General features: G+C 37.3%; 1 protein-coding gene across 7 annotated transcripts in view; it reads right to left on the reverse strand.

Moving 5' to 3' along the window:
* The window catches only part of CELF2 (CUGBP Elav-like family member 2), a gene marked incomplete at both ends in the record, with an annotated part of 490,184 nt that overhangs the window by 361,379 nt on the left and 102,848 nt on the right, over positions 1-25,957 (reverse strand). For all 7 annotated transcript variants that reach the window (XM_084253948.1, XM_084253950.1, XM_084253942.1 and 4 more), the window contains one exon: positions 17,393-17,428. In XM_084253948.1, the coding sequence (XP_084110074.1) occupies positions 17,393-17,428 (36 nt within the window). The remainder of the gene's footprint in view (positions 1-17,392; positions 17,429-25,957) is intronic.

The raw sequence follows: 25,957 nt of genomic DNA on the forward strand, positions 1-25,957 counted from the left end.
CACCACGCCATGTGGGATTCTCGCTGGCCTGCTGGGATCGAACCCGTGCTGCAGAGGCTATGGACAGCTTCACAGTGCGGCGCTCAACCGCCTGCGCCACCAGGGAGGCCCCTTTTGAAGTTTTGACATTCACTGAGTCAAGAAACAAACCATGAATGCTATAAAAGTTACAGATGACCAAAACCAGTAAAAAAGTAAAAAAAAAAAAAAAAAATTTAGAAGCAGTCTCTCTCACACACTTACACAACACACACACATATAAACACACGCAGATCCATACTGATGAAAGAGAAATGCTCTCAGATGATAACTATTTATCTACTTAATGAGAACTACCAGAGTAATAAGTACAGGTAATCACAAGCAATTCCTAGATATTCCTATGCTAGTGTCATGTATCTGAAAATTTGTGTGACTTATTGAATGTTATACTGTTCATTAGATTATGTTAGTAGAAAGTAACAAACCCATTACATTCCTGCACACTTTGCTGTCTCTAAACATCCAGATAACCAAAATAATGTTCCCGTTTTTGTTGAGATGCTGATGCCGGACATTTGTTGACCTTACCTCACCCCTACAACCCCCAGTTCACGTCTCCCCCACCACCCATAACCAAGAAATAAGTCATTTCCCCTGTTTTCTAAATTTAAGACTTAGAGAGATCATCTACATAGCTCTTCAATGATTCATCCTTAACAAAAATCAGCTGGAATATTGGGAACACAAAGGTACCAAATAAAGAAATATCAATGAACTGTTGATCTTTTAAATAATTAAGTGGAGGTAATAAGACTCTTGATGTCAAAAGTTGACATACCTATGCTACCCTTTAGAACTGAGGTAGCTGATGCATTTACTTGTTCTCTCATGCCTTCCTTTTCTTTTTTTTCTTTTCCCATCACCTTATGTTTAATAAATCTGACAAGCATAACATTTAGATATGAGCTTGGGGACCTCAGTCAAAAGTGAAAATGGTATCTAATCTTTGATCTATCTATGTTGTTGGTGGACATAGAACCAATGCTGGCTTTTCTTTTTTTTTTTTTTTAAGATTTTTTTTTTATTTATACAAGAACTGGGGTACAGGCCAGAGGTGAGGGGGGTGAGAGGATTCACCAGAGACAGAGTGGGGAACAGAACAGGCAGACTGAATGAAATACACTGCTGAGGGGAGCAGTGGGTGAGTCAGGAGAGGTCTGCTGCACCATGTGGGTAGCTCCCTGGCCAGGGATTGTGCTTGTGCTTCAGTGGCTACAGATAGCTTCATAGGTTGTGTCTTAACCCCTTGCACCACCAGGGAGGGCCCAATGCTGGCTTTTCTAATTCTGTTTAAGTCATGGATTTTTCTCCCTCCCACCTTCCCTGCCTGAAAGGGATTTCATTACTGATAAATATCGATTAAGCATCTGTTAGATACCAGACACCATAACAAATGCTGTGAATATAACAGTGACCACAATGATAACACAGATACTGTCAATTCCCTGTGTTGATGCCTTTAGTTTGCCCTGAGGGTCAGCTGCAGAGCCTTCCCTTGAGACCTATGAAATTCTGTCTCTCTCTGCTCTTCAGGGAGGGCTTTCTCCTATTCCAAGAGTGTTTGGTCTGAGCATGGGGAAAACAGAAGTGTCAAGAACAAATGTCTTCAGAGTAATGTCAACCATTCAAAGACAAGGCATCATGAAAATACTACAGCTTTCTTGCTCTTCAGTGGTCCTGTTTACCCATAACCCATTCATTAATTTATTTTGCACTAACTTTCTGCCCTCATGTCCTAGCACACCAACACTCATCTCAGGGGAAAACTCAGAGAACTTACAAACTCATTGGACAGAAAGTGAAAAGTAACTGAATTGTTACACAACTTTTTTTTCCCCTTCAGAATGCTATAATAAGTTAAATTGAATAGTATTTAAACCTAAACCTGGTATGTTTGCAATAGTATTTTAATATATCTCTAAGTACCACAAAAATGCATAAAGCATTCATTCAAATGAAATTTGAAGGACATAGAAAACACAGGCATATTCTCTGAAAGAATTATCATGTAATGCTTTACATATAATGCACTAGCATTTTTCATTCTCTAAATTTAAAGATAATCCTCTGGTATTTGGGTCTTTGGACTGACTGTACTGTTCAGCTTTTTTGTTAAACCTAAATAATATTTCCTATTCTACAAAATAGCATAATACCCTGAATCAAACCAATTCTACTTAGTAAACTTTACATGAATGCTATTTTTCATCAACATCACATGCCTATCAGAAAACAAAGAACAGCTGGCTTTCCACTAAAGTGATTATTTTTCATTATTGAATTGTGAATATTCAGTGTTACCTATCTCTCTATCTCTCGAGTCATTCCAAATTAGATTACTATATCCAAGACACCTCAGTTTACTTTAGTAGAGGGGATAGGATGAATGGGAATAGAGGTAAAAAGAGAGTAGTAATATTGTTTCAATAAAACTTCTCAGTTTGGATGGAATAAATAATAAAACAAAGACAATTTTAACATCTGTGCAGTCAATAAATGTCAGTTTCCAGAAATCAGCTCTATAGCTGTGAATTGACTACTGTTTTGAAGCCAGTTCCTAAATATGACTATATATCACACTGCCATATACCTACACTTATACTATCTACAGTCACTGATTCAGAATGAGAACATCTGGGAATTCAATTACTTGCCATAAATAGGACTTCATACTTGTAAAACAAAAACTTTCTAATAGCCAAACTTCTGGTTTCTCCTTCAATGATAGCTACTCATCATAAACTCGGAACTTAAAGTCAACTTCTGATTGATATTGTATCTGAAACTCATATGGGCTAGATTACATAGTATTGCCTTTATATTGTTCTCTTCAATCAACAGACTTCTACGGTGGTTTCGTAGTAATTCAGAGTTTGCAAAGAAATTACTCCTGCAGTGGCAGTTTCCAAAATGCTTTGTAACATCTGCTCAAAAAGTAAATAGTAAGAAACCAACCAAAGATAAGGTAAAATAATAGAAATGAAGGCACCATATACCCAAAAATATGGTTGTAGAACGGAAAGTGACTGTCACTTCTTTCAAGCAAGATGTGGTTCTGTAGTCCCTTGCTACTCATAGGGTGGTTGTAAAGTCAGAATCATCAGCGCTCCATTGGGAACTTGTCAGAAGTGCAGAATTTCAGGTCTCACACTTGACCAACTGAATTGGAATATGCATTTCAATAAAACCCTCAGCTGATTTACATGCACATTAAGTTTTGAGAAGCACACTGCACATGTGTCAGAGAAGAGAGAGGATGCAATGAGCGCAGAAGAGGAAAGTGAGCACATCAGCAATCTCTGTAGTCTCTGGGCAACGACTCTTCACAACAATGGCAATGACCTCCTCCTTCTCTCCTGTCCTCAGCTCCTTTCACCAGTGCTCAATTTCTAATTCTAAAGACCACTGTTCTTCACTGTGATAGTGACCAGAGCACAACTTTTCACTCTCACAAGCATCCCTGTGTGCTCTTCAAATGTCTACACACAATAAGCAAAATTTTAAGCTGACATAGCTCATAACTACAGATCTGAGACATATAGGGGAGGAAAGAGCACAAGGGACTGTGGTGATGGATCACGGGTGATGTGGTGGTGGGTGAACTACAGGGATGTCACTGAGGGGAGAAATAAAATGCTGCACAAAATTAACAATGAAGTAAGAAAATAAATTAATTAGTAAATAAATTTTAAAAATTGACATAGCTTAACAACCTCTCTCGATTTACACGTTGTCTAAGCTACCAGGTATCAGCCTTATGACCTATATTCCCTTAAATGTAATACCTAAAGTTGTCCTGAAGCATCCTCAAATGAATTGCTACTCTTTTATAGGAAATTTTAATTTATAATATTTAGGAAATACTAGAATTGGGTTGCAAAATGAATAGTTAAAATGTTGCATTAAACTTGGGCTTCATTTCACACTGTTATTAAAGAGAAACTTGCATCATGGAAGTTGAACTTGGGTAAGACTTTCTCAATTGAATGTTGTCAATGCCAGAGCTTCAGGCAAGAACCTAGAAAAGAAACTCCATACTAATTCCATGATGGAATTAGTCGAGATGTACAGGCCAAGATGAAAAAGGCCAGATGAGAACAGGCAGCATACACCATGTTGCCAGCAGATGCCCTCAACAGAGTTACAGACATGTTTTCACAGGGCACGCCTGGGAAAAGATGGCATTGGAGGTGGCCATCGAAAAGGAAAGCATAGTTCACATGGAAGTTGCCCTGGACAACTCCCTTTTCTATAGATAAAATTGAATTAGAAGACATTGGGTATTATATTGATCCAGCTTCAACATTATTTGTATTCAAAGACTTCCTATCAGATTTGCATCTTGCCTAATTTGTCAAGGAATGCCACCATGAAAGACAGGAAAACCCATTTGTGTATACAAAGTGAGTTCAACTAAATTTCCATGGAAACAGCTCCTAAGAGGCACCTTTCACCCCTCACCAGGATTGTGTATTTAGTTATCTAGGCTTTATCTCAAATTCATCATAAAACAACTGTATTTTTAACCCCGTACTTTTCAACAAGCTCTTTCCCCAGCTCGCCCAGGATTTTGAGGGTGACACTGTGACATTCCTAAACTGGAAACTTGACAATCATTTTGTCCATTCTCTCCTTCATCACCTGAATTTAAGCAAGTATTAGCGACTTATTTTCTCCAACATTTTCCATAATCAACCATCACTTTTTCCTTTGTTCATGACAAGTCCTGTCTATCCACTTAACCTCATTTGAACTATTTTGAAAAATCATCTCCCATTTACTCATTAAATCATGTGGTGCATATTTGAGCACCTACTATGTGCTAGAGACACTGTGCTAGGTGGTAAAGCTATGAAGGCAGCAAAATGAACTTGGCCCTAGTCCTCAGGGAAATTATGGGTTGGTGGAGCCCTTCCCATTCTATTACATTTTGCAGGACACCAGCGAATTAACCTTGTGAACATACTCTGAATTACAAATTCATCTTGTTTCAATGCATTCAATGGCCTCCTAAAAACAAAACGAAACAAACCAAAAGCAAAAGGCTTCTATCATTTCAAAGCTTACAAGCTGGCTTCAACCTACTTCTCCAATCTCATATTTCATTATTCTCTCAACAAACCATCTGGTTGAAACCAGCTGGCTGAAGTTCCATTTCAGGACACTCCATGTCCCTTGTTTTTTGCTTTGTTTTTCTGTTTTCTTCCCAGAAGGTCTATAGCTCCACTGTGGTATTTTTCTTATTTCCGTACGAGAAAATGTTTTTTTTTTTCCCCTCTGAGAAATTTATATGGTACTTAATGTATTTAATAAAAGTGTTTTCACCTTGCCAAGTGACAGATTTTGTGCTCGGAGTAGGGAGCTAAGGAGGAGTGTTTTTTTCTTACTATAATTCAGTTTCCACCTTTATAGTCTTTTGGTTCTTAAAGGCAGGGGTTGTCATAGGAGGTATTCTGGGATCTCATATATTTCCATCATGTTATTGTCAATATTAAGAAATTCATTTTAAGCATCTTCATTCCTCATGAAATAATTATTTAATTGCAAAGTATCCATAGAAACCTATTTCACTGAAAGTCTAATTTGGGAATGATTTCCTTTCACTTTGAAAGGGAAACATGGTATACTACTGTGACTTACAAGCCACCAGGTGTCACCCTCTTAGATGATAGCCTGGGCCCCACAGGCCTGCAGCTGGGTGGGGAAGGGCCTCCCATGCTGTATTGGGATGATAAGGCAGGATTCCGACCTATCTACTGGGAAGTCATGCTCCCAGTCTAGATTTCTCTTTAAGATCCTTGATAGCTGCATGATTCCTTGCTGTTAGACATTCTACCCCAAAAGCATGACAAGCAGAAGGTTAAGGATAAATAGTGGGCTAAATGGTGAGTTTATTTTCTCTGCTGGCTTGTGTCACTGCCTCATTTTGGTTTTATATAGTGTTATGTGAGTTTAATGTTGCTTATTTGAAAAATGAAAACAACACAGTATGCTTGAGTGGTTTGGGCCCCAAAAGAAATCTGTATATTTGCCAGAAAGAAGGAAAAGGGAAATACATAATGGGAACATTTATAACACCTAATCCAAAAGAAAGGTTTACAAGTTGTTTTTTTTTAATGTATATATAAATAAGAAAACATCATATTAACTTCTATGCTCTTAGTAGCTTGAAAATTCCAAATATCAATGGAGGCAAATATTTAAGAAGGTAGAAAGACCAAACCAACCCCAAATGGAGACAGACAGAAACTCTTCCATGTGGGGTTTTATCAAAGCTCAGAGGACGGAAAATCTGAAGCTCTTCAGAGAAACCACACAGGCCTCCCTCGTAACACACATATGTTTTATCCAACAATGTGGTATTAAGTGAATAGAGGAAAATTATATTTACATATAATTATTTTCTTGGCAGTATTCCCCTTAAAACACAAAAGAAAATGAATGAAAGAAGTTCATAAAATAAAATAATTTATCCAAGAGACTGCAATGGCTGATGGGAGGCTCAAGCCAGGAAATTTCCTTTATTCTACATTGGCTTTTCTTCCTGAAGAGTCAGTATCTCTGTCTCTCTCTCAATTTCTTCCTTCAGTTCTCAGAAGAAATGCAACTTTTACATAGTAAATAAGAAATTCTAATTGCAAAATTATATCTTCCACAGAAACCATTTTCTACCCCCTTTGCTCTAGAAGCTCTGAAGATATGAATGCTTCCACAAACAGAATGAATAAAGCTCCAATTCTCTATGATGACAGATTCAGGAAATGGCAGGTTTTATCTTAAAGGAGTTCAACTGCTACACAAAAGCTCTCATGCGCAAATAATGGAATTCTCAAATTGGGATAAATGTGCTTTTAAGAATTTTTATTTTGATCATTTATTTCAGGTAACACTTGTGGATATTATAACACAGCTTTGAATTACTGAGCAGATAAGGAAAATCTAAAAGGAAAAAAAATTAGGGCAGGCCTTTATTAAATTTTAAAGTATGCCTTTGCTATACTTTTATAAAGAGCCAAATAGGGTATCAAAATCTCTGGAGATCACCAGTATAATTTCTTTATCATGTTCCATTTAAAATTTAATTATGCAGTCTACAACAAGAAGAATCTGAACAGCTTAAATAGGTCATGCAGTGAGTAACTTAACAATATTCTAAAGTTTTCCTTGTAAAGATCATTCCTTTGATAGTCTGTTACACATCAGAACACTATATTATAAAACAAGTGTAATTTAATTCAGTCACTATGGACTCTTACGTACATCTATAAAGAGTGAAATGTTTTGATTTAGGTAATTTAGAGAATTAATGAAAACCATGTTTCTAGTAGAACTGTCCACGATAGATGGGCCGCATTTGCATCTACACTTTCTTTGGGTGGTCATTATGTTCATGTATGATAGCAAGGTCAAGGGAATTTTATAATTAATGTTTGGGGTATTTTGTTTAAATCTATAACCATGCATAGCAAGGTAAAAATATAGCCACTGAATAATGAATATTTGAAGAAGAGGTTTATATAGCCTATGGCTTGGTACTCTTACATTTCCCACCTCAAATTTCAACTAGCTTGCAAATTTAATTTTCTTCTAATAAAACAACAATGTCAATACTGTTTCAAGCACTTTACATGCATCACTTAATTTTATTCTCAGAACCTCTATGCTAACATATACTCAATTGTAATGGCCCCAAATAGTTGGGAAACAGATTAAAGTTAATAACTTTCCAGTCAATAAGATAAATTTTTGTGGGCTTCCAGAATATAAAGAAATAAGCAGAATGCCAATGCTAATAGAAGGCAGATATCATACATCTGGTCTACCACTGGTGATTTTTTTTTTGGGGGGGGCGGGTTTCTTCAATGTTTCCCCCCTCTCTCTCTTTTTCCTATGGATGGCAAATCCATACGCTGAAATACTGTCCTCTGATGTGATGGAATAGGAGGTAGGGGCCACGGTGACATAATTAGATTTAGAAGAGGTCGTGAGGATGGGGCCTTCATGACAGGACTAGAGTCTTTATAAGGAGAGACCAGAGAGTGATTGATTGTCCCTCACCCACAACCCTTACAATCTTGTGTTTCTCCTTTTATACCAGGCGAGGAAAGAAAAAGAGGGCTGCTGTCTGCAAACCAGGAACTAGATTCTCACCCAGACACCGAATGGCTACCAATTCCATCTTGGATATTCCAGTTTCCAGAACTGTGAGAAATGTTCATTGTTTAAGCCACCCAATCTATGGAATTTTGTTAAAGCAACCCAAGTATTCTGTTTCCTAATTCAAAAAATTATCATTAATTTGAAATCTACTCACTCAAATTGTCAAAGTCTTACACAAATATTTATTCAGGGTCTACTATGTTCCAGACACTGCAAGGCATTGAGGATAAACAATGAATGATAATGGCATCTCAACACATTTCCAACTTAGTGGAGAAGGTTTAAAATGCCTCTGTTAAACTACATTACCAGGTTATATAAGTGCTAGGCTAAGGATTGGCACCAGGGGCTTTGGAAACAGATGAAACCTAAAACTCTTCAGAGCAGAGGTGGCTTCAGAGAAGAAATGACATCTCGATGTGTCTAGGGCAGGGGTCAGCAAGCCTTTCCATGAAGTTAAATAGTAAATATTTTTAACTTGCCAGGCAATACAGTCTACGCCACAACTACTTAGCTCTGACAACCTAACACAGAAACAGACCTGGGAAATATGTAAGCAAACGGGCATGGCTGTGTTCCAATAAAATTTTATTTACAAGTACAGGTTATAGTCTGGATTTGATATATAGGCTGGAGTTTGTCAACCCTGGTTTAGAAGAAAATGTGGGAGATAGCTTGGGAAGGAGGAAAAACAGGTGGGGGACTTCCAAGTAGAAGGAGGAAAAAGCTCAAGGACCTGGAGAGCAGACCTCACTTTTCTTATCTCTAAAATGGTGCTCACACATTCAACAGATATCTGCTGGCCGTCAGCAATGTTCTGTGTCCTGCAAATGGAGGAGTAAATAAGACAGGCAAGGGATACATTTATTCTGGGGACTAAAAGAGGAGGGCAGATAATAGATAAATGGACAATAGATGATCAAATAATTAGAAGCACTGTGTGAACAACAAATATGGTGATGTGACAGTGAATAACAGTGCAGAGAGACCTACTTCAGGGAGGGTGGCCAAAGGGGGGCTCCCTGAGAAAATAAGAGGGAGTCAGGAACAAAGCAAACAAAAGGAAAAGTTGGAGGTGATGAGGTTGGAGAGGTAAACAGAGGCAGGCCATGGAAGCCCAGCAGCACTGATTTGATTAAAATCAAACAATAGGAAACTGTTGCTTGGCTTGAAACTAAAACAAATTTGAGAAAATATAAAATATAAAGCCAAACAAGCAAACAACCCAGTAAACTTCCTGAGGGCTCCAAGGTTAACAGGGAAGCAGCAGGGAAATGGACAAAGGAACAGAAGTGACGCTGGTGGAGAAAATAAGTAAAAAACTACATAAAAAACAACTGTTATGATTAATGACTTTTCAAAGATCACTGGGCCTGCCATGAGAAGAATGAATTGCGAAAGAAGATGTGGGAAGACTGGTGGAGAGACTATTTTCATAGTGCAGGTGGAAGTTAATGCTGGCTCTGAAAAAGGTGGAGAAAGTGGACAAATGAAAGATAAATTTTGGAGGTTGAACCAAATAGGCTTTGCTGCTAAATATGAGAAAATGAAAGGCAATAGAATAATCTCTAGGTTTTGCATTTGAGGGTTGTTGGTGGTGGCAGGTAGATGTGGGCAGGATTCAAGAATTCTTTTCTGGTCAAATCAACTTTGTGGTCATATATCGAAAGAGATGTTAAGTTGACAGCTGGGTATTCAGATTAAAAACTCAAAGTTAGGGCTGGAGATTAAAAAAGGGGGGTTGGGGAGAGGCTAGCTGCATAAAATTAAATGAATTTTTAACCGATGGAATGGAACGAAAACCTCTCTACCATGTAAGAGAGAAATGCTCAAGGAAACCCTGCACCTGGACATATGGAGCCAAGCAGAGGAGAAGAGCAGGCAGGAAGACTGTGAAGGGGGAGGAAGACCCAGAGCCGAGGGCCCTAGGAACTAAGAGAGCATTTCATCGAAGAGGAAGTTGTCCCTACCTTGAGCAGAGCCAAGAATAGAGGAATGGCATTGGATTTCATTAGTTAGAGGCTGCTGACATCTACCAAGTAATTTCCCTCTACTTTGACTCCTATCTTCCTCCTAAATAGCCTAATATGCCTTCCATCATAAATACATGAGAAGAAATTCCTTCTTTACTGGTTGTGGGTATGTTTCCATGTGATAACTGGAGCTTCTGCGATCTTACTTTGAAAATGAAGTACACCATCCCCTACACACTGAGGGTGGCAGAGGAGAAAGAGAGAATGTACCAGGGCAATGAATTAACCCTGGACTTTCTCCCTCTTCTTGAATTATAATTACAAAGTCAATCTACATTTTCTAGCCCAATATAGCCAGTGCCTTTTAAGTGGGTTCAGTCACAAACGATAAAGGGGGATGGACTGTAAAAAGTTAGGAGGCAGGGGCATCTCCTGGTGGCACAGCAGTTGAGTGCTGGGCTGCGAAGCTGCCCACAGCCTCTGCAGCGCCAGTTCGATCCCTGGCCGCTGGCGAGGGTCCCACATGGCGCACAGACCTCTCTTGCTGCCTGCTCCCCTCAGCAGTGTGTTTCGTCAGTCTGCCTGTTCTATTCCCTGCTCTGGCTCTGGTGAATTCTCTCACCCTCCCATGCTTCTGACTGTACCCAGTGCTTGTATACATAAATAAATAAATCTTAAAAAAAAAGAAAAAGAAAAAAAAAGTTAGGAGGCAGGACAGGAAGGAAGAGAGAATACATCTTATGGATTGCAACTAAAGACTTGGAGTTAGTATGCAGTACAATGCTTGGTTGCTGGAAGCAAGAAATTGGACAGTGCAATGTTTGGAAACCAGGTACCCAGGTACCTATGCCAGAGGTTTTTTTGTTTGTTTGTTTTTTAATTAGCTAAGTAGATAATCTTAGAGAGGGAGGCTGTGGAAAGTGTAAGGTCATAACTCCTCAGTCCTGGTGTCTTAACCATTTTTTTTTTAAAGATTCATTCATTCATTCATTCATTCATTCATTTGGAAGCACTGGGTACAGTCAGAAGCGCGGGAGGGTGAGAGAATTCACCAAGCCAGAGCGGGGAGCAGAACAGGCAGACGGACCAAGTACTCTGCTGAGGGGAGCAGCGGATGCAGCAGGAGGGGTCTGCGCGCCATGTGGGACCCTCCTCCGGTGGCTGGGGAGCAGCCAGGGATCGAACCGCCGCTGCAGAGGCTGCGGGCAGCTTCACAACCCAGCGCTCAACCGCTGCGCCACCGGGGAGGCCCCTTTCTTAACCATTTGCATAAAGCAGTTATCTCCCAAGTTCTGCTTTCTTCCTCTGTAATCCATCCAACAGGATGGCGCCACTTCATGTTTGCTGCACATCTCCCCTGGGCCTCAATGAGGATGACCCCTCTGTGCAGAGTGCACAACTCCCCCTCTACTGCCACATGCTTCATACAGTCTTACTCATCTGCTCAAATCCTGCTCAAAACGTTGGTTTATAATGCTGTCCTGGCTTCCTCCCATCAGAAGTGGCCCATCTCACTGCTGACGGACTTTTTGTTTACTTATATGTCTTTGTACCTTTCCTATGGCATTAAGCTTTCCACCTTGCTCTTGATTATCTGTATCTGCTACAGTAGACTAGGGGAAGAAAAGATATTCTGTTTGCTTTTTACCACAACACCTTTACCTTTCCTTTAGTGTTCATACCTTTAGTGTTCCTTTAGTGGCACACCTTTAGTGTTCAAAGTGCCTTTGCTGAATTAATGGATCAGTGATGGATATATAAATACTGAATTGTACCAGGCTTGGGTCCCAGGAAAACTGGAGGAATTACTCTTTTTTGAGGATGAAGGAAATTTTCATTAATTCTAGATAACTTCGAATGAGGTTAGGCCTTTATGTACCAATATGCCCCTCCCCACCTTCACTCCCCACCCATCCCCAACTTCAACCCCTGGCAACCACTTTCCTACTCTGATTCCATGATTTCTTTTTAGACTCCAAGTATGTGATACCATGTGGTCAAAATCCATTTATTTGAAAGTGTAATTTATTATATAATTCTGTCATTAAAGAGCAACTTATTTCAGTGCAAAATTTAAAAGAAATTTGAAAAAGTTAGGTTTATGAGTGTTCATTAAAATAAGATATGTATGTGAGTTTCTTTCTTTCTTTCTATACCTAATTCTGATTAAATAATATTACAGTTGTTGGACTCATAACTAGAGAAAATCCCTCAAAAGACGGAAGAGTAGTTTCCTTCACAATCCCACAAAATAATGCCTAGGCTATTTTTCCATTAGTTTTTGAGCTTGGACTAGACCTGAGTGGGGAAATTGGCAGAAGCTTTGAAAACAGATACTGTGGGGTGTTTGTCTTTCTCTGTGTGGCTATTTCCCTTAGTATAATGCCCTGGAGATTCTTTCATGTTATTACAAATGGCAAGATTTCCTCTCTTTTGATGGTTAAATAATGTTCTATAATTCATACAGCAAACTCTCATAATTATTATATAATTATATATAACTCTCATAACCCAGTACCAAAATGCAAGTGAGCCAATTATCGCATTTATGTGTCACATTTTCTTCATCTTTTCCAGTTAGTGTTTTTTTTTTTCTCCCTTTTGGGATAAATACCCAGTGGGATTGCTGGATCATAAAGTAGTTCAATTTTTAATTTTTTGTGTTCTATAGTGGTTGCATCAATTCACATCCCCAATAATTCCTGAAGGTTTCATGTTCTCCACATCCTCACCAACACTTGTTGTCTCCTGTCTTTTTGATAATAACCCTTCTAACAAGTAGGTTTGACTTGCAGTTCCCTGATGATGAGTGATGCTCAGCATGTTTTCATGGACCTGCTGCCCATCTGTATGTCTTCTTTGGGGGAAATGTCTATTCAGGCCTCTGTCATATTTTTAATTGGCTTACTTGCATTTTGCTATTGAATTATGAGGTTTTTTTCTATTTCACCAATTACTTCCTTATTAGAGATACGATTTACAAATATTTTCTCACATTCCATGGGTTGCCTTTTCATTTTCTTGATGGTGGCCTTTGTTGTGCGTAACCTTTTTAGTTTGATGTAGCCCCACATGTTTACTTTTGCTTTTGTTGACTTTGGGTGTCACCAATATTCTTCTGATTTCTCAAGGTCTTTCAGAAGCCAGCATTGTGCATGGAAGACAATGAGAAATGTGAGATTCTCTTATCTACCAAAGACTTCTACAGAGGATTACACATCTTACTTAAGCCTCTCTAGGGCCACAAGTGGTGAGCTGAGCCTGTAGAGCTTACTCTGATGTCTTTCCTGTAACTTTCTCTTTTGCTGCTGTAGCCCTGTCATTCTTATGGTGACTGACAAATGGGATCCAGCAGAAAGTTCAGTCTTGCCCTCTGCTAAGTGAAATCTGTTCAGTTAAAATTTAAGATAAGGTCAATAATTTAAGATCAAATTCCATTTGTGAAGCTGCAATGTAATGATTTTTATTTCTGACATTCACACATACCAAGCACTTCTAGCTTCTTGATAGAGGATCTCAAATAATGCTGTGGCAGCTATAGTGGTGTTCTAGGACTTGGGTTCCATTGTAATACATTGACTACTTATGTTCCCTAAAATCCTCACGAAAGGAATAGAAAATAGTTCAAGTTATCTGATTAAAATGCCAAAAAAAGTTTACATTTTTCTTTCACAACTTTAACCTTTGGCTCTTGACTCTATTTTTTGATACTAAAATCTAGTAAAAAGATGACATTAATTTATATAGTTAATTATTTCAATCTTCATTTCCTGATACACATGTTAATCAAAGTGCTTCCTAACCTCTGGGTGTTGTGCTTTAAAAACCAGACCTACTTTAGAATATTTAAGAAACTCTACTTTAGTATAAGATACTTCTATTAGGGTCTATTAAATTGCTTTATTTTCCATAAAGTTTAGTATATGTTGGGAAACAGTGGCTTGTGTTAATAAGGAATTAAAATGTTCTCTTTTTTCAAAAACAGTCATTAATATTGCATGATTATAGTAAAAGCTCTGTTACTATAAACCTTGTTTATACTTTTACTCTGCAATCCAAAGGAAAGCTATCACACATAACTTAGAGTCTCCATTCCATTTGAACAAACGGGGCTTTACCATGATTTAAAACATACCTACCTAAAATAAACACCCTTCACCATTAAAAAGGATCTTGAGATCTCAAGCTAAGTTCTTACCACATTTATTAAATTAAGAAATTTAATTAAGAAAAGGATTATGCTGTGGGAGTCATGAGGATTTGGGGGGAGAATGAGTACAGGGCCAGGAAAAGTAGTATATTTTTATGACAAAAACTATTTAGGTTAGTTGGTTGAAAACTGAATTAATTATCATTATGTTGGGAGGTATTTGCATTTGTAAAAAAAAAGATATTTTAACAGGCTTGTTACAGAAATAAACAACTCTTCAGATTGCTAGATTGTCCTATGCTACAGCAAAATAAAAATGAGGAATTGCATGTTAGATTGATCATCTTCACAGTTGAAGACATGGAACCACACATTCCATTCCCACACATGTAAAGATGAAGAGGGCAGCATGAGGAATAGGTGTGGCCAGTTTAAATATTTGTTTTAATCCAATAAGATCATTGGTTTAGTATTTTAATATAATTACAAAGTCTAAAATAAAAAAATAAAATAAAAATCATTAAAAAAAGAGAGAAACAAAAAAATATAATTACAAAGTGTAGTGCATGTTGCTCATATCACCTGATTATTTTTCTGGTGACATTATTACTAGGTTTTAAATACAGAAATGGCAAGAATTCAGAAACATATTAAGGTTATCATTAATAATAAAAAGCAAACCTGGTGCCCATTCGAGTACCTTATGCACATATCTCATTTCAACCTCAAAGCATTTTTAACCATCAAGACACAATCCTCTGCTACATGATTTGCACATTTTCAGAGAATATTATCAACCAGTGGCCAGCTACTTTGAATTAATGCCATGTAAGGCAATTAAAGTTGAAATACTCCACCCTTGTGCAATATTTGTAAATGGCTTTTCTGAACATTTCACGACAGTCAAAGCCAATGAAAACTGAACCATAAAACTGTTATAAATCGCCACAGCCTTCCTTCCCAGCCACATATCACTAGTTAGCAGTTGCCTGAATCGCAATTTTCCATTTTTCCTAGATGTCACAGCATAAGCATGCTTTTATGACTAAAAGGATAAAAAAATTCAAAGTGTCATGTTCTACTAATCATAAGCTGACAAACAAACAAAATAACTACAGGTGCCTTGTTCTAAATAGCACCAAGGTTTTCCAGGGCTCATTTGCACTTTCCCAGTGACAGGTTGAAGAAATTTGGAGAAAGGCTGGTAACTGAACAATTGTTTGAATTTTACAAGAATGTTAAAAAAAAAAATACCAGCAAAGGAACAGTCTGGACGCCAAGAGTATTCATCATCAACTAATTACACTATTTAATGTTAATGTGAATTGAAATGATTTTCAGTGGCTATGTCCTAAACTACCCATGGGGAAAGTCAAAAGAGTACCTAAAGCTGCATTAGAAGAATAATTGACAAAGATATGACATATCATTTGTCACACATTATTACCATGCATTACAATGACTGTGAATTGCAGTTCAAATGGGATTGTTCTGTTTATTTCAAAACCATGCAATATTAGAATAACAAAACTTCATTAAAAAAAATAAGTGGGCTTATTACTAAAATACCTCCCACCAAACTCAAGAAGAAACCAGCTCTAAAGAAGATCGTTTGCAGCAAATACAGAAATTGCTGCTTGGTATTCACAATATAACACGACTTAATAGAATTCAGGGTGTGCACCAGATTTCTCAGACATCTGAGTAATTTTTATCTGCATGATTACAGCTCTGTGTGGGTCTCATCTGACAATACGGGGGTGTCTGCTTCTTAGCCTTTCTAGAAAAGTTTGAAAGTCATTCCTCATTCCATTATTTTGGGATTAACTTCTTCACCACAAACACAGGCAGATACACGACTCTCTCCCTGAAAATGACAGCACGCACAGGTCTTTACAGTGGACCTTCTCCAGAGTGAAAGCACAATGACAAACAAACAGTGGGGATACATACACCAGAACACACGTATGCTTTTAACCCTGTAAACCGGCACATAGTTGAAATGTTTCTTTGGGATGTTTTCCAAAGAATTAAGACATATAGCAATTTAAATATTTGGATCACAGTAAACAGTTTTTTGGCAATATTAATCATGATCCTACAAGCAAAGATTTTCTTTACATAAAAAAAGCAACCAAATGTGCTTATCTCCTATAACAGATGGTGACGATATGTACTTTCCCCCATTCCCTGGTGTGTTCATTATCACATTCTGTTCTCTCATCTTTTTCTTGTTTTGAGATTCTCCTGATTTCCATTTCCAACAGTTCCCAGGCAATACCCTATGCCCTATTCATTCATTCACTAATGGTTACTGAGTACCTTCAAAGACTAAGGCATGATGCCGGGGGCTGTCTGCAATACCCAGTAAAATAGTGCTTAAAATATTGCCACTCCCTATCTATTTTTTTCTTTCTTCTAATAAATACTCATATTTGATGCCTAGTTGTCTGTCACTTACATACTTTTCATATTTTACTTCATCTTGTGACATAAAATACCAAAGACATTAAAAGACATTGATTAATTTCTGTTGATCAATCTTTTCCTGATCACATAATATTACTAAATATTCATTTATGGGACAACAAGAAATATAGATATATTTATGTCACCAACAATGATGTAAGCTTTAGGGAAACTTCAGGATTCTTTCACAAACCTATAAATCCTAAACATAATAATAATAATGGATACTCATACTTGGAAGAAACCAATTCAGTCTATCTTTAGAGTACCAATTCCTGTGAATATAATAAAGGAAGCAGCATTTTTATGATTTTGTGGTGAATATAGCTTATTCATACATCACAGATACATAATATAACTTCAAAGGAATGAGAATGATTTCTCTAAGTCATACATAGATATTCTCCTCATTACTTCTTGGTTACATCACTTATATGTGACTCAGACACAATTTTTTGGCACTTATATAGTGAAATATGAGGCCTTCAAATCGGATATGAGGAAGAAAAAATGAAGAAGGCCTATTGAAGAAGATACAGCACTTGTTTCAGGCTGTATCAGAAATCATGTATAGAATAAGCAAAGCCAGTCAACTCACCTTGGTAGATTTCCAGCTAATTCTGTGGTTGTCTCTCTAGAAGAGAAAAAGAAGTATGATTAGCTCACTTTGGAAAATTATAAAAAATTCCTTCACAAACCACAATATAACACACTAAGACATTACACATATTTGCAAAGACATCATATATGCAGCTGTATAGAAATTTACTGTTGACCAATCACATTTTGGTTAATTCTCGTAAACATTTCAAAAGTTACTTTCAAAAAGGTTTCCTAAGTGTGCAAAATATCTGCCTTTACTTTCTGTTGGTAGAACTTAACATTTTTAAACATTTAAATTAAAAATGTTTAAAACGTTTAAATTAAAAATGTTTAAAACATTTAAATTAAAAATGTTTATGCAGAAGGAAAATGGGAAAGAAAAATCTCAAACCATTTTTTAGATATTTTCTAGTTAAACAAAACACTTATATTTTCTAAGAATGATTTAGGAACAAATTGCTTTGAAGATGTATTTTTGGTGTAGATGATCTTTGTTGCCTGAGGTTTAGGAAGGGCCATATGCAACATAAATTCAACTATTTTAGCAGAAAATTGCTGCTTTTCATTTCTTTGTTATAATGTCCTACCAGTCCCAACTGAAGGCAGATACTCTGATAATTTAAATGGCACAAAAAACAAGTCACAAATGAAAGGACCTATTGCACATTAATAAAAGTGACCAGAGATGAATTTCACAATTAACTTGTTTTTTTCAATCATAGCTGCTCTTGGGAGCAAGGCATAGGAGTAGGAAATAGTAGGCATTATGTTGAGACAGTTTAAGGGTGCAGGTGGGCTCAATTTTAGACTGAGGTATTAAAGCTGCAATTCTTAAGAACAATGACATAATCTTCTTCTGGTCCTATAATCCCATTAAGAATGCTATGAAAGGTACAACTGCCTTATGTAGAAAAATAATAACTCTATAACTCTCTCTCTCTCTCTAGATTCACACCACACTTGGTATATATATATATATATACCAAGTGTGGTGAGAATCTATAGATAGTTCATGGACCTCCTAAACCAACATATCAACCCTGGATTTTATTTTATTTTTTTAAAAGATTTATTTATTTATGCATACAAGAGTTGGAGTACAGGCCAGAGGTATGGGGGTGGCATGAGAGGATTCATCAGAGACAGAGTGGGGAAAGAACAGGCAGATCGACTGAAATACACTGCTGAGGGGAGCAGTGGGTGAGACAGGAGAGGTCTGCTGTGCCATGTGGGTAGCTCCCTCACTGGCTGGGAGATTGAACTTGTGCTGCAGAGGTGCAGAGAGCTTTATAGATTGCGTCTTAACCCCTTGCGCCACCAGGGAGGCCCTCAACCCTGGATTTTAAAATCACATTTTCTTCTTCTTTTTTTTTGAATCATTTTGTCAATCTAAATAAAGGATTTCCTCCTCCACAAACTGTCACTGCTCTACCCACCTCACCCCTCTTGTCCCAGCTTCTAGCAGTTTTTCCTTCCACCTTTTACCTCTGACAGAACTGGCCACTGTAAGGACTTGATGATTCCATAGAGCTATACTGCCTTTTAAAATGAGTGATGACAAATTCAGCTCCTATAGAAATACCTTTCCTAAATAACTACATGATTTGATTTTTTATTGAAGTAACATTGCATTATAACATTGTATAACTTTCAGGTGAGCATCATTGAAATTCAACATGTGTATATACTACATTAAGTTCACCACTAAAAGTCCAATTCTATCCCTTTCCATACAATCACATAATTTAAAACCTTTAGCTTTTATTGCTACAGAAATGGACTTTGAAAGAATATTTCCATTTCTTCAGTAAAACTACGGTTGAAAAGCTTTGTCTACCAACTGCTGAATGTTGCACATATATTCATATCTTCTAAAAATTGAGTGGCTGCATGAGAAATTTCTCTTTCCAGGCAGTATCTGAACACACCTTTCTTTTTGCTTTTCCTTTATATTTATCAGAACAGAAAGATCTTTCAAATGTTTTCTTATTATTTTTCATTTTGCCACTCGAGACCAACACATGAGTACTAACTCAGTATCTGTTCATTTTGTAAGGAATAAAGTAACGAACTTTTCTGATTTTCTTGTTGCTCTTGAATACTAGATCTATGCTTAGAGTCTGCTCATAGTAATAAGAGCACCACAGGGTTAAGGTCCAATAACTTTTCCTTTTTTAAATCTTTTAACTTTTCATTATTGCTTCCTAGATTATATGTCTTTTACTATGATGAGTCAACTTGGTATGTTTTAAAATGATGTTGGACATATATTAAATCAATGCATTTAAATTGAAGTAGAACAGGTTTTCTCAACCTTAGCATTATAATGATATTTTGAGCCAGATAATCCTTTGCTGTGGGAACTGTCCTGGGTACTGTTGAATACCTAGCAATGTCCCTGGCTTCCACCCACTAAATGCCAGTAATGTGTATCCCCTCAAGTTGTGATAGTTTAAATGTCTCCAGATATGGGCCTCCCCTGGTGGCGCAGTGGTTGAGAGCTGGACTGAGAAGCTGCCAGTAGCCTCTGCAGTGCCGGTTCGATCCCCAGTCGCTGGCGAAGGTCCCACATGGTGCGCAGACCTCTCTTGCCGTGCCCGCTGCTCCCCTCAGCAGTGTATTTCGTCAATCTGCCTGTTCTGTTCCCTGCTCTGGCTCTGGTGAATTCTCTCACCCTCCCGCACTTCTGACTGTACCCAGTGCTTGTATAAACAAACAAACAAACAAATAAATAAATAAATCTTAAATAAAATAAAATGTCTCCAGATATTGTCAAATGTTCCCTTAGGGGCAAAACTGCCCTTAATGGAGTTAACTACATTAGAGCAATAGAGTTGAAGTGTCTGTAACTGACTTCTGTTTCAAAACCTTATTGGAGTAACCAACATTCTCCATTCCCATGGACACGCACTAGGAAAAAGAGTGACAGCTCTCAAAAAGGCCCATCTCACTGTAGCTCCTGCTATCTATGTCTCCAAGCTTAATAGAGAGTAAACTGTGTTTGGTCCTCAACCTGTCTTTATAAGTGGCAACCATTCTAACTTTCAAATTTATTTAAACATGATGTAAAGTGGATGGATATGAATGTGGAAAAGTTCTTATTTCTATGAAAATGAAGTTGGAGCCCTTGAAAGATCAAATATATAGTAGCTTAAGAAAAACTGATGTTGAATTAGGCATAGGGGCACAACAACTATAAATATTGGGGAGAAAAAGCATAATATTCACAAGGGTCCTTAAGGTTCTTGTCCCTCTTAAAAATTAGAATTGCAAATCCAAACCACAGTGAGCTGCCCACATGTATCTGTGAGAATGGCCCTTATCAACAAAGCTTCCCAGAAATCTAAATTCAAGTAAAAATTTGATAGTCTGTCATTTGGTTGATAGAAGGAAATTTGTGGAACCTTTGTAGAGCTCCTGAGACACTCCACAAGATTTCTCCCTTTCCTCTTGGGAAAGGCATTAGATGAATTTGTCCTATTTGGCTTACCTAGTAAAGTAAAACTAGAAGGGAAGCATTGTCACTTGGGAAAAGGGTAACACTTTGACATGTACAGAAATGTTCACATTGATTTTCTAAAACATGTATACAAACTCTCAATATCTGATATGTATGTAAATTGTCAATGGTGATTGTTGCCTTGCAATACTGTATAGTGCAGAAATTGTTTCTGGAGAAAATTGGGAGAAAAGGCCTCAGCAGATTCCTATTGATGGAAATGTTGAGAGTGAAAATTTCCTACAAAGAACTGAATAGACCTGGAAATATACCTGATTTATATTAAGTTTTCTTTGATATAATACTGGTAAATTTTTTTTTGCATTTTGTTCTGAATTCATAAAGTTTTCTTGTTTTGAGTGACCAGGATCTGCAGTAATGTTGTATTTTTTTTCCAGCAAAGCTAACTTGTGTTTATTTTCTCTCCCCTTGATACCAACACAGCATGAAAATAGTGTTAGTATTTTTTTTACTACTTATCTCAGAGTCTATTTTTGCATAACTTCCATAGGGATTTTGTCTGCTTAAATGAAAATAATTGGACATGAGTGTCATTGTGTGGCTTTGAATGGAATCTTCCAGGAAGTTGAAATAGATCTGAACCAAGAAGAGGAGAACCTGTTGCTTTGTCCGTAGGTTCCAGGGACCTCCAAGGGAGGTGAGGAAGCTGCCTCCATGGGCAGGACTGGACAACCCGGAAAAAGAAAAAGCCCTGGTACCCTCAAGAAGAGGAAGCTGGGCCTCCTGGTGGCGCAGCAGGTTGAGTGCCGCTGTGTCCACAGCCTCCGCAGCGCCAGTTCAATTCCCGGCCGCCAGCCAGGGAGAATCCCACATAGTGACGCAGACCTCTCGTGTCTCGCCCACTGCTCCCCTCAGCAGCGTCTTCGGTCCATCTACCTGTACTGCTCCCTGCTCTGTCTCTGGCGAATCCTCTCACCCTCCTGCAACTCTGGCCTGTACCCCAGCTCTTGTACAAATAAAAAAAAATAAAAGAGGAAGCTCAGGTGGAGTCTGATGAGACCAACTTTGTTCTTGAAGCCTACATGAACTGGATGTCAAGAGTTCGCTCTGATTCTTTATGGAGTATTCTAACAAAGCCAGCTAAAATTGCTGTTTAGTTATTCTGTCCTGTGATTTTATGCAAAAATAGGTAATATGGTTTAAAAGTAGATTTGGTTTGCAAACTTTTGCTACGCTGTTGAAACAATTTGGGATCAAGGTTGAGAGAAACTGTTTTTGCATAAGTTGAATCAATTTTAATATTTTTCCTGTGATTTTGTACTTTGCTGTTTTGTTTTGGCTAATGCCTCCAGATATTTGGGTGTTTTTTTTTTTTTTTTTTTGGCTTGGACTGATAAACTATTTCCCAGAAATGGAAGACTTTTGCTTTCCACAATGGATAATACCTGGAGAGACTGGTTTGCTTTCCAATGGGAACCCTGAGAAAAAATTTCATCTGAAACTGTACCCCAGCATCCATACATTTGATCTTCAAAACCATGAGGATGGTGGCAAAATGTGTAAGGGGGAATTGTTAGGGGGAAAGGATGTCCTGAGCTAATTCCATACAGGCTTTGTGGATGCACCCCCACTCCATCAAGACAACAGGAACTACAAATCCCAGGATCCCTAAAGGGAAGTTGTGAGGACCTAAGGGCAGAGTTAAGCAGCCATTTTCTCTGTTTGTAAATAAAAACTAGCCATGTTAGTGAGGGAAAAATAAAAAGAATGGCCCATATCAAAAAGATCAGAAATGACAAGTGTTGGTGAGGATATGGAAAAAAGAAACCCTCATATATTATTGGTGGGTATGTAGACTAATTCTACAGGCCCTGTAGAAAACAGTAAGGAGGTTTTCTCAAAATATTAAAAATATATCTAATATATGATCCAGCAATTCCACTCCTACATAGCTACCCAAAAATGCAAAATCACTAATTTGAAGGGATATATGCACTTCTATGTTCATTACAGCACTATTTATAATAGCTAACTTATGGAAACAACCTAAGTGTCCAGTGACAAATGAGTGGATTAAGAAGCTTTGTGTGTGTGTGTGTATTATATAATGGAATACTATTCATCTATAAAAAAAAAGATGAAATATTGCCCTTTGTGACAACATGGATAAAATTGGAGGGGATTATGCTAAGCAAAAGAAAGCAGAAGGAGAAAGACAAATACCAGATGGTTTCACTCACATGTGGAATATAGAGAAATAAAACAAAGGAACAGATAAAACCAACCAAAACAAGTCCCAGAAATATGACAGTAGAGTTGAGGCTTCCAAAGGGATAGGGGAGGATGAGGAGCAAAGTGTAGAGTGGGCCTGATGGACTCTGGTGAAGGACTATGGCGTGGGTGCCTTGGTGGTGGGGATAGTGTGGTAATCTACATCTGAGAAGGTATGAACCTATATTTCTTTATAATTTAGGGTGCTGTATACCGACATCACCTCACTAAGAAATAATACACTTTAAAAATAAATAAAATTGAAAGCAATTATATTTCCCTTCCCCACATCCATTTTTTTTCATTTAAAAAATAAATTATAAATTCCTAGATTGTGAATTATGGGTACGAGTTATGCATGAAAGACAATGCAGAACTCCACTCAGTGAATCCAAACAGCAAAAAACAAACTCTGGGGGGAAAGTTATGTTCTCCATATGGTAAGTACTAGCAGGGGAGAATTATGTTTTAAACAACCATGTACTCAAAAATTTTACACTAGAATTATAGAATTACTTCATAGGAAAAGTTATTTTTGATGAAGATAAATTAATGGATGACCACAGGTTGAATGATATTACTAACCCTACGAACGTCACTGGAGCTTGTAGACCCATGATTTATAAAAACACAGAGAAAGAACTATTGTATCTGACTGCAGCAAAGTATCTAGGACTCACTAACAATCACCATTTTTGAGATCAGCAAAACACTAGAGCTTTTAAATAATGATTTTTTCATTTTTACCTGTTTACTATTGCTATCAATCTGAATTATTCATGTTTTATGAATTTATGCTTCTGGTAAAGCAACTTTTGAGGAAAATAAATTCAGTAGAATAAGTTATTCTTTCTCTAGATAAGTTTCCCTCATAACCCAATTGAGAAAACTTAAAGAAGGTGCTATGTAGAATTTCAGCACAGCAAAACTGCTCTTTATGATACAGGTTATTATACTTTTGTCCAAATTCATAGAAAATCCAACATTAAGAGTGAACCCTAAGTCAACTAGGGCCTTTGCATCAATGTAGGCTTATCACTTGTAACAAATATTACATCTGGTGGGGCTGATGATGATCAGGAGGCTGTGTAAGAGTGGGGGAAGGGAATAGGTGGGGAAATCTCTGCACCTTCCCCATAATTTTGCTGTGAACCTAAAACTGATCTAGAAAACAAAGCCTATTTTAAAAAATGGTACCATAGAGGTCATGTTTTTGTCAATAAACTTTTCTAAGTTGTAATGTCCATTATTAACATTGCTGTCTAAGCATAGATCATCTTCATCACTAATATTTATTCATCCAACACATTCAACTCAACACTTAGAATATGTTCAATACACACTGTGATGGAGATTTTCAAATGCATCAGGATTAATTAGATCCTGATCTTTCCTTCTTGGTGTCTATATGTCAGTAAAGAATATTAGATAAACACAAAGTGTCTGATATTTATAATTTTCCATTACTGAAAACTCCTCTAAGTCAAAGACCAGGTCTTACTCAAAATATTGAATACTCAGTGTACACCACACAGCATTCAGTGAATATTAGTGCAATAGAGCCATGAAACATTTTCTACTTGCAGTTAATTCTGGTCTCTTATGTCTCTTAAATTCTTTTTTTTTTTTCAGTTTTTTTAATTTTGTAGTAATAGTAGCCTTTGGAGTTTAACTGCACTAATTTCTTTGCCTTTGTTATCATTACCAATATAATTTGATTTCAAAGATCGCAGAATGCTAAAAATGAAAACATTGATGAGAAAATGACTGATGGAAGTTGTATGTTTTGAGAAACAGAGCTGGCCTGGGGTCTAAGAAGCAGCTTGAAATGATGGAGGGTGTACCCTCCTGCTAGGTGGCATATCCTGGGGCAATCCCTTTTTACCTCTTGAGGTCTTAAAGTCACAGAATGTAATAATAATGCTTCCTTTTGCTGTAGGGCTGCTGGATCAATCACCAATTTTAACAAACAGGGACATTCTCTGCAATTTGAAGTTGTGCTACAGATTCAACTTTATCAAAGGAAAAAAAAACCCAGAAGTGACAAGTACATTTCAAAAGCAGACAAGTGTCCCATGTGTATTACACAGTTTTTGTAGAATATTTAAAATCCCTTAAAAACACTTTAATTTTAAATGTGTAGAACATTCACCAGTGCAGAATGGGACCAGCTTTTATTTGCTGTCTGAAATAGTTCTTCCTCATCCCCTAGCCTTTCCCATTCCTGAACCATGCAAACAGTTCTTTTTTTAGGAAGTGTGGAAGCAAGAGCACACCATCTATTTCTGTGCAGTTGCCAGTTTCCAAAATTAGCTGACAACTATAAAACAGAGGACCTGAGCCCCCATGCTAATTGTGTGTCGGCATGATAAATATTTTTAAGACCTGGAATGTTTCTCTCCAATAATACCTTTGATTCTTCCAGAAGTTCAAAGACTTAAAGAAATGTTGAGATACATTTAATTTGTGTTGCGTGTCGTGCCAATGATTTAATGTTCTAGTCATAGAAGAAGTGAGGCTTTCTATATTTTAATTAAAAGTATTACAACCAAGTAGATTACTCTCTCTCACACTCTTTCTCTGCTTTGTGGGAAACTGTGGGCCTTTAAAGTTATGTCTGATTCTAAATAATACAGAGACAGGAAGATTAGCTTAAAGGTATCTTTAAAAACCCATATATTAATTTAGAGTAGTTAACTTTTTTCTTTAGACAGTGAACCGTAGCTCTGGGAAATTCAAAACACCTTATAGACAAAAATTTTTTCTCTGATAAAGAAAACCCAAAGACACTGCTCCTTCTTGTTCCAACTTGCTCTCTGACCATTTATC

This window comes from Talpa europaea (genome assembly GCF_964194135.1).
Source record: "Talpa europaea genome assembly, chromosome: 14".
Lineage (NCBI taxonomy): Eukaryota > Metazoa > Chordata > Mammalia > Eulipotyphla > Talpidae > Talpa > Talpa europaea.